Source organism: Mytilus edulis, chromosome 11 (assembly GCF_963676685.1).
Source record: "Mytilus edulis chromosome 11, xbMytEdul2.2, whole genome shotgun sequence".
Classification (NCBI taxonomy): Eukaryota; Metazoa; Mollusca; class Bivalvia; order Mytilida; family Mytilidae; genus Mytilus; species Mytilus edulis.
This window is the reverse complement of record NC_092354.1, coordinates 58,666,372-58,677,428: the sequence shown is the minus strand read 5'-3', so window position 1 is coordinate 58,677,428 and position 11,057 is coordinate 58,666,372. Positions and strand designations below refer to the sequence as shown.

Below are 11,057 nucleotides of genomic sequence, written 5' to 3'. Positions count from 1 at the left end.
CATATGTAAAAGAGGGGATTAATAGCTCGAAGTTCACATCAGGGTCACATCAGTCACGACATTTATTCATTGTCTCAGTCAATAAAGAAGATAAAAACGTCAAAACTTGGTTAATAACTGTTTTTATTGCATAGCTTATTCTTTCCTCTACAACTTCCTCCAATAGTTTGAGTACACCAACCTTACTAAATTAAGGTTGGTTAAACCCTTATAATAATTAATTATTCAGTGAAAACATAACTATTTAAAAATAACATTAAAAAAATATATACAGTTACATCCCTGCAAAAATAATAATAGTAACTTCTATGTACGTTAAAAATGTGTCACAATTTAAAGGTTATTAATAGAGTTTTAAAAAAGTTTTGAATATTATTTACAGGGCATACATTATAGTAAAAAATCTTTACATTCAATAAAACAATGTTACTAAAAGGTCAGAAGAAAATATAAAAATAACTAGTTTTCAGATTTCTGCCTGCTGCAGCTACTACATCTGTCTATGTGTACTACTAGGCGATATCATAAAATCAATAAAATCATGCATATAAGCTTATATGTCCTAAGCGATCTAATTATGCATAGTCATTATAACATGTATAACTATCTGTTATATATATATGTGTGTGTGTAGCTACTGGGTATTAAAGCTAAACATGCATATTTATTCCCTTTATAGGTAAAGCGCGGCACAACCACACTGACCAGTTATAGCTTCTTCTTCTCTCGATCTTTACACCCTTTATAGGGTAACCATACTTTCGTATGTCGAACAGTTCCACCGCCAAAAAAATAAAATTAATGAAGAATAAATCAATTAACAATCGTAACACAACAACATTATATACACTATTTACATTTTTTGAGTCTTTATGTGTTTTTATAAAGGAGGTTTACAGGTTTTATTTTTACTTTTACATGGTAAGTTTACAGTTTTTAAGACTTTGTACATGCAAATCAAGAAAAAATTATGATTTTTACTTTTAGCAGTTATTTTTCATATATTTTTGATTTATGGTCTACTCATCAATATTTAATATGATAACATTTACAGATTAGGTCACATATTAACTTTTCAGATAATTCACAAAATGAAAAAAGACAAGATTTTTGGTCTTTGACCTTAAGGAATTCGCCTTTATATCTTTAAAGTTAATTTGACACTAATTTATTCACTTTGTATATAGGGGGAAAAAATCTGAGACGAGTGGAAAGTAACCAAAAGTTAACGTGCAATAAATTCTAATATTGCACCAGTGCAATAAATCTTACAAATCCATGACGTCATCTTGGGAAATATTCAGTGTCCCTTGTAGAAAATATATTGCACTCGCAAGCTGATCCAAGCTCGTGCAATATAAAATTCTACTCGGGACAATATTCTTCTTCTTCTCCTTCTAATAATTTGCATACCACCTCTGGTGTATTATCCCAGATGACTATTTACACATGCCCAAAGGAAACATCTTATCAACATACTATGTACACAAATCCGGTTAAAAGCCATCGTGGTGTTATATACAATTAAAACTGAAATACCTAACATGAAGCAGGTGTCTGGAGGCTGTCTTTGAATCCTTCCAAAGTGGAAGCTGTGACGACAGCAGATGGTAGTTCATTCCACAGACGAATTGCAGATGGAAAAAAAATACAATAACCCTATATTATTAATTGCAAAACAAACAAAAACATAATTGTTATTCTGGTACCAGTATATCTAATGATAAATGTTCATGGGTCACGTATTGTAATCATGGTAATATGTAAAGCAAAATATTGTGCTATGAAATATTGTCCACCATTACAAGATTTCATGACTATGTATCATGAAATATTGTCCTTATCTATGGAAAAATGTCAAGAGAACGACACATTTTCATTGTGATTTATTCTGTATCAAAATATTTCACAGGATGAATACTATGAAATATTGTTTTGATACAGGGAGGTAACATGTTGTTGTATAGAGACAATATTTCATAGACAGATATATATCATGGATAATGATATCATTTAATGATGGTTTGACCCCCCTTTTTCGGACGATCAATGCATTTAAAAGGAAAATTACTATTTCCGTCAACATAGCAATCACAACTATATTTCTACCTTTACTTTTTTTGTACTGATATCATAATATTTTCATCCATGAAGTATTGTCCACTGGAGAAAATTTGATATAAAATATTGAATATGGACACTATTTCGTGGAGAAATATTGTCATGGACAGAATTTCATAGAAAAATGATGTCCAAATGGAGATGACCAAATTTCATGGACAGGGACCATATTTCATGATAAAAAATATTGTCCTAGACATTATAAAAAACAGTCCGCGGATTTAGGGGGCCCAGGAGCTAGGTCCGACCCCTTTTCTTGAAAGAAATTGTTGCTTATGTAGGGACTTACCATAGGCGGATCCAGGGGGGCCCTGGGGGTCCTGTGCCCCCCTTTCGTGGGAAATTGGTTGATTATATAGGGAATCACTGAAGCATGACCGGAGCGGGCCCCCTCTTAGGTCAGTCAGTGCCCCCCCCCCCCCCCCCCTTTACGAAAAGTTCTGGATCCGCCACTGCTTACTGAAGCATGACCGTAGCAGCCCCCTCTTAGGCAGTCAGTGGGCCACCTACTTATGAATAATTTAAGTCCAGGAAATTTTAGAAATTATCATTTTTTTGGCGAAAAGCTTATTTATTCGTATCTAGCGACACTGGTGCTTGCACATTTTTTTTAAAACAAAGCGTATGATTACTCATTGTGATTTTTTTCAAGGGAATTCGTAATTATAAAATTTAGTTTATCCGAAGGAGAATTTATTTATGTTCTGGCTCTAGCAATTGCATTCAGTAAAGTGAAATATTACAAGTTCACAACGGTTCCTCTCATATATGATCATATATATAAGATATTGGATTCAACAAACCAACGATGTATAAACGGGTCTCATTGAAATGATTTGACATGACTGACTGGCTAAATACAAAACCTTATGTAATGTTCCAACCTCTTTATTCAACAACTATTACCATAAAACATATCCAATACATATCCTTTTGCGTCTGCAGAAAACCCTTAGCTGAACCCCTATAGATGCTAATTAATGTACTATCTATGTGTATTATTAGTCGTGCTTTGTATGACTATGATGTAGGCATATTTATACACACCGGTGGCATATGAACAAGTGATATAAATACAGTTTAAGGTAAGTGAAACAACACCTTTGAAATAAATTATTATACGTCCGCAAAAATTGAAAAATTTTTGGTCGTATAATAATTGTTTATTCTTTAGTTTTCTATGTTGTGTCATGTGTACTATTGTTTTTCTGTTTTTCTGTTTTTCTGTTTGTCTTTTTCATTTTTAGCCATGGTGTTGTCAGTTTGTTTTAGATTTATGAGTTTGACTGTCCCTTTGGTATCTTTCGTCCCTCTTTTGGTATGATGTTGACGTCGTCGTCGTCCGAATACTTTTAGTTTTCGCACTCTAACTTTAGTAAATCATTAATGTGAATAGAAATCTATGAAATTTTAACACAAGGTTTATTACCATAAAAGGAAGGTTGGGATTGATTTTGGGAGTTTTTGTCCCAACAATTTAGGAATTAGGGGCCAAAAAGGGCCCAAATAAGCATTTTCTTGGTTTTCGCACTATAACTTTAGTTTAAGTAAATAGAAATCTATGAAATTTTGACACAATGTTTATGACCACAAAAGGAAGGTTGGGATTGATTTTGGGAGTTGAGGTCCGAAAAGTTTAGGAATTAGGGGTCAAAAAGGGGCCCAAATAAGCATTTTTTTTTTGGTTTTCGCACCATAACTTTAGTACAAGTAAATAGAAATCTATGAAATTTAAACACAAGGTTTATGACCATAAAAGGAAGGTTGGGATTGATTTTGGAAGTTTTGGTCGCAACAGTTTAGGAATAAGCTAGGGACCCAAAGGGTCCTAAATTAAACTTTGTTTGATTTCATCAAAAATTGAATAATTGGGGTTCCTTGATATGCCAAATCTAACTGTGTATGTAGATTCTTAATTTTTGGTCCTGTTTTCAAATGGGTCTACTTTAAAGTCCAAAGGGTCCAAAATTAAACTAAGTTTGATTTTAACAAAAATTGAATTCTTGTCCTTCTTTGATATGCTGAATCTAAACATGTACTTAGATTTTTTATTATGGACCTAGTTTTCAAGTTGGTCCAAATCAGGATCCAAAATTATTATATATTAAGTATTGTGCAATAGCAAGAAATTTTCAATTGGACAGTATTCAGCAATAGCAATAAATCTTCAATTGCACAGTATTGTGCAATAGCAAGAAATTTTCAATTACACAGTATTGCACAATAGCAAGAAATCTTCAATTGCACAGTATTGTGCAATAGCAAATATTTTCAATTGCACAGTATTGCGCAATAGCAAGAAATATCTAATTGCATAATAATGTGCAATAGCAAGAAATTTTCATATTTTCAATTGGCGTTATCTTTCTTTGTCCAGAATAGTAGTTGAATTAACTTAAATTGTTGCTTTATACAATATACAATGTATATTCAGTTTTGGAATAAGGGAAAGGGGGATGTGAAAAAAAAGGGGGGGGGTTCAATTTTTCATTTCAGATTTCATAAATAAAAAGAAAATTTCTTCAAACATTTTTTGAGAGGATTAATATTCAACAGCATAGTGAATTGCTCAAAGGCAAAAAAAAATTAAGTTCATTAGACCACATTCATTATGTGTCAGAAACCTATGCTGTGTCAACTATTTAATCACAATCCAAATTTAGAGCTGAATCCAGCTTGAATGTTGTGTCCATACACTGCGGAGCATCTGGTTTTTAATATGTATTAATGAAAAGAGTATGTCATATTAATAATCTGTTATTGATATAAAACGATATTAGATAAAGCGTGTGACAATACAAAATACAAATTACAACATACAACAAGTGACAATACAAATTACAAATTACAACATACAACAAATCGTATAATAATTTATTAGTTTAGCCCTGTGAACTTTCTATTATATATCGTGCATTGTCGTGCAACACTTTAAGTTTATTCATTTTTACATGGCTGGACCAGAGACATGTCTCTGCATGGCTGGACAATACGTATTTTCATATTCAGGTAATAAGACTTGAGTTAAACGTAAACCCGGAGAGGGGTTTGGTGGGGGGGGGGGGTACTGACTATCCTTTTGGGTATAACTGTGCCGATAGCACTTGCCAAATCATATTCTGTTCTAGCCAGAAAACATTGAAAAACATACCCTGTTCTAAACAGAAATATCGAAAAACATACCTTGTTCTAGACATGCTCAGAAAATGTAAACCCTGTTCTAATTAGATGCTGTTCTTTGACCCGGGTTCTAGGCAGTATCTTAAATAGTTTAAAGTCAGTTAAACATGTTAAATAAGCGATCCTGTTCAAAACAGATACTTTGTTTAAAAAAAAGACCCTGTTCTCAATAACAGGATATGAAAAAACGACCCTGTTCTAACCAGCAGGGCATGAAAAAGCGACCCTGTTTTGCGGCACACTCATACCACTAAAAACATAGGAAGCACCCCCCCCCCCCCCCCTAATTGCCCCCGGGAACGTAAACTAGCTACCACAAGGATTTTTATGGAAGCAGTGGCACTAGGCCTCGTTAGTCCAAATAATTATGACGTCTTGAAAGGCTATTTTAAATATTTTCTTTGACGTCAAAGAAAACTTGAAAAAATTATAGCCTTTCAACATGTTCAAGACGTCATAATTATTTGGACTATAGACCATATAAAAAAGAAGATCTGGCATCATTTCAATGAGACAACTGTCCACAAGAGACACACATAGTTACATTTACATGATATATATAGCAAACATTGAAGAAGAAAAAAACATTATTGTTTTATCCTTCTGTCTATATTAGTACAAATAATTATGACGTCCTGAAAGACTATTGATATTATTTTTTCTGCTTTGACACCTTACAGTCATGACAGTCGCTTAAATTCGCTGTAAGGTGTAAAAGCAACAACAAAAAAATATAATAGCCTTTCAACAGTTCAAGACGTCATAATTGTTATCTGTCTAACTTGACGGTACCCAAATTGTTACTATTTTGACATTTTTTCACCTAAATACATATTCACCTATTTTGAGAGAATTCCATCGGTAAGTTGCCTATTGCAAGGCAAATTCCCCCCCCCCCCCCCCCCCTATCCAACATTTTTTATAGCAGCCGTCCTAATTACCCACACTTCATCGCTGTAGGCCTACATGGCAGAGATCATTGTTTATTCGTTATCGTCTTGAATATAGATGTATGTAAGGGACGACATAAAAAATTCAATGTAGGATAAAAAAAACTTAATTTTTTCACTGACACCCCCACCCCCTCTTAACTTAATTTGGGAAAAATTGATTTAAATATATGGATATATATGTAAAATCGATTTTGGATTAACAAAAATTGCAGCCATGTTGACCCCTACCCCCAAACTATTTGATTTAAGTTTTTTTTATCCTACATCGATCTTCTGATGTCGTCCCTAAATATTTACCCGTTGTAATAATTACAATGCACAAGATGTTAAACAACCAACAAGCAGTCGATTAATCTTGGTTTGGGGCATAAACATCATTATTTAATTATTATCCACAGTTGTGTTGAAGGTATATTTAAGACAATGATACTCCCTTGTCATGATTGGGTACGAGCGTTAGCGAGTACTTTTCACGGAGAACGAGACAAGATTACTCAAATGTACAATTTCGGTTATAAATTCGTATAAATAATTGATGAATTCTTTTTTAAGCATTTTATTTAAGGATTACTGTTAGTCAATAAGTAGTGCAAGGAATTTTGTATTATTTAGGTAATTTTAATAAATAGTTTAATAACGAAATATTAGGAATTTAATTGTACCTGATTCATCATTGTTCATGATTGTGAGTATAGTAGGATAGTTGTAAACTTGTAATTTAAGATCATTTTCAGTGAGAAATTTTCTTTTTGTTAATTTATCATTTTTATAATTCAAGTAAACATGGTAAATATATTCACAATAAGAGTTAAATTTCATTCAAGATAAATATGTTGAAATAGAAGTTGCTTTACAAAATTACAATATAAGTTCCAAACGGAATATATATTAGTTAACACTAAATGTAGCATATATGACACAGTTGCATATATATCTTCGTCTCGTGGGTTTTCGTACTATTAAGAATGTATTGTACGTCAAAATTTCCATTGATCATGTATGCATAGTACGAATTAATATGACGTACGAAAACCTATGATCTGACCATATCTATGTTTGTCCGTCCGTCCTTCCGTTTAGTTTAAACATATATTTATGTATGCTGGATAGGGAAACAAGTTATACCAACTTATATTATTCCTTCTCCACTTTGCTGGTGTGTGCTGCCTTGTTGCAGAACATTATACTGCTCTTTTTCAGAATCTACAAGAGTGTCGTTTACGTTCAAGAGATCTTAAGACAGGTCGTCCATTTATCGTTCCTTTCCGATTGACTATGATCATCGTTCCTCAATATGCATCCTCGCAAATGGTGCCAAGGGAGAGTCGAAAATTTGGACCCTGAAAAATTCTCCCCCCCCCCTGGGAACGGAGATAGGATCTGGAACCTTTGTGTTTGTAGTCCGATGCACTCACGACTACAGTACGGCCCCGTCCGTCCGTTTCTTCGTCGTACCGTCCGTCCGTCCGTCTGTCCAACTTAAGGTTAAAGTTTTTGATCAAGGTATTTTTTGATGAAGTTGACATATAGGACATATAAAACATGCATATTAAACATACAAAGTAAGACAGCTATATCATTTGTATATTGCTAAAGCAAAAATGTTCATATATAAAAAGTACAAACAAGTAAAGCACTAAACAAGAGATTATTTCATATCGGTTGAGAATAAGATTTTCTTATTGGATTTAAAGGGGTCACATGACATTCATTATTCTTCAGTAATAAATTCCATCGGTCATTAACAGAAAAAAACGGACCAGAAAACCGGTCGTTAACGAACTTTTAAATGATAATGACCGGTGGGGCGTGGTTTCCGTCTGATAATGACCGTTGGGGCGTGGTTTTCGTCTGATAATGACAGTTGGGGTGTAATTTCTCTGTTAATGACCGGTGGGGCGTGGTTTCTCTGTTTAAAGAGATGTACCTTTTATAAAACATGTTCCTAATTTTAATATTATATTTAAGTTGTTGAATTGTTTATTATATGTTTTCGTTAATTATAAAATTAAAGATAACTTGATTAGGTATTTATATATACTGAAAAATTGCACAAAAATGAATGGCAGTATTACTACGACTGGTCTTCACTCTTTGCCATAGAAATCGTACAACTACTCGAGTTCGCTGTAGACATTTTGAATTTGTGAGAATTTTCCAAAACATGGTTTCTCAATGAAATAAACATAATAGTTCTTGAAAAATTGGTCATTATCGTGATACATGGACTGCCCGTAGGACAGTGGTATTGACTGCGACAGCGATAATGACCTCGCCTTCGGCTCAGTCATTATCACTATCTTAGTCAATACCACTGTCCTACGGGCAGTCCATATATCACGATAATGACCAGTTTTTCAAGAACTATTATATAAGTATAATCACATGCAAAGCAGACGAAATAAATAAAGCAAAACTAGTTTTAAAAGTTTCATGGAAAACATAAAAAAAATCAAAAACCTTTAAGATATACATGAGCCAAATCTACATAATTATATATATATGAGTTGACATCCAAGTTGTAGATTATACTTTTGAACTGGTTCCCAACACAATTGTTTGTAGCGACAACAAACTAACTTTATGGTATCTTCATCAGATTTTAGTACATTTGGGATAAACATCAAATTTAGCTTTTATTTTGTTTCAGGATGTCTTTAAATGAAAGTACCACGATGTCTGTTGTAAAACAAGAGTATATTAGTTTTGGAGGAGACCATACGTCTAACCTGGATAACGTATGTAGTCTAGATCTTTTAAACGCTTGTGACGTTGAAACGTCGAAAGTGAAAAACTGCAAGATTGAAGTTGGTAACGATGTTGTCTCGATAAAGACCGAACATATCAATGAGAATTTCGTACACGAACACGAAGCAAAGAAATTCAAACATGAAAACGAAGCAGAGATTTTCACACATGAATACGAGGCAGAGTCATTCCACATGTTCAAACATGAAAACCTGAACCCCGGAAATAATGAGAATACTTATGACAAAGACGGACTAGAAACGTACGAGGAATATCGAAACGATGAAAGTTACCATGAGGATGACGACGATAGTAATTCCGGAAGTGACGTCGCCGATCAGTATTTGATGGAAGATGACTCCAACATGTCAAAGTCTAAGTATCAATGCAACTTTTGTTCACGACGATTTGGAAACAGAAGCTATTTAGAACAACATGAAGCCTCGCACACTGGTGAAAAGAAGCATATCTGTAAATATTGCAATAAAGGGTATAGCTCACAATACAGTATTCTGGCACATATGAGCCGACACCATCCCGAGGAAGGACTACCTAGATATGCGTGTGATAAATGTGATAAGACATTTTATTATCAATTTCAGTTATCAAGACATGCTAAAACTCACCTTGGACTGAAACTTTTTCAGTGTAAACTTTGTTCAAAAAGCTTTCGTTTATCTTCAGGGTTAAAACAACACATGGGTCAACACACGGGTGAAGGCATTTTTACATGCGAATTTTGTCAAAAAACTTATGGAAGCAATCAGGCATTACAATCTCATTTAAATACTCATACGCATACCACTGAATACAAATGCGAAATCTGCAATGCAATTTTCTATGTGCGTGGGAATCTGACGAAGCACAAATCAACTCATTCTGAAGATCGACCATGGAAGTGTTCAATATGCGGTAAAGGGTTTAAACAAAGTTCCAGCATGCATACACATTTAGAAACACATAAGCCAAAGTCAGAGAGAAAACCAAAAAGGGTTATAACAAAAGATTTCAAATGTAACATTTGTCATAAAGAATACTCTTGTCAGTCCGCTTTACTAACCCACGAGAAAAATCATAATGGCGAATTATACCGATGTGATGAGTGTCCGAAAGTGTTTGTACAACAGATTGCTTTAGATATCCACGTGAGACAGCACACTGGTGATATGACACATAATTGTGAAGTATGTGGGCGTGGCTTTGGTTGCCATGACTATTTGAGACGTCACATGAGAATTCACACTGGAGAGAAACGCTACAGTTGTGACGTATGTGCTCAATCTTTTACCCAATCAGCAGCGAGAAACAGACATAAACGGATACACACGGGCGAGAAGCCGTACAAGTGTGAAGTATGTGATCGTGCTTACGTCGACAAGCATTCTATGTTGAAACATGCCAGAATCCACTTGGAAAATGTAGATCTAAAAACTTTTAAATGTGAAATCTGCGAAAAAGGATTTACTACAAAATTTGGTTTGAATTGTCATTTGAAATCTGTTCACGACGGGACTAAAGACCAGAAATGCGAAATTTGTGGAAAAACATTTGCACTAGAAGGTTATCTTCGTATTCACATGAAATCACACAACAAGGAAAACAAAACAAGGAAAAGGAAACGAAGTGAAAAGGATATTTAAGAATATGGACTAGCTATATTATATACCATCATCATGATCTTTATTTACATGACTAAATTTCAACGTTTAGCGTCAATTATCATATTATTTATGTGTTCTTTAGTGTGTATTTTGTACATGTTTAATATTGAGTGTGTATTTTGTACATATAGAATATGAAGAATGTTCATTTGTTTTATGGTCTGAACCATCAGGTTGTTTAAAATGTTTAATATAATGTTTTGTTTTGAAACCAAAAACAGACGGTTGAAAACCGTTGTTTTCCAATGACATTCCACATTTATCGCCATTCGTTCCTGCCGACCATACATTGCAAAATGTATCTTATGTATTTCTTGTTAATTTATTCTTGTTTTGAACTAATTGCAATGGGCGTGAGGCAAACAACAAATAAAGTAATAGATAATCATGATAA

At 33.8% G+C, this 11,057-nt stretch overlaps 1 protein-coding gene across 1 annotated transcript; it reads left to right on the top strand.

Annotated features, from left to right (window-relative positions):
• The first annotated feature begins 3,160 nt into the window (after positions 1-3,160).
• Positions 3,161-11,057, top strand: LOC139495924 (zinc finger protein 225-like). The gene is made up of 2 exons (XM_071284331.1): positions 3,161-3,206; positions 8,905-11,057. The coding sequence occupies exon 2, from the start codon at positions 8,906-8,908 to the stop codon at positions 10,640-10,642; it is 1,737 nt and encodes a 578-aa protein (XP_071140432.1). The 5' UTR covers positions 3,161-3,206; position 8,905; the 3' UTR covers positions 10,643-11,057.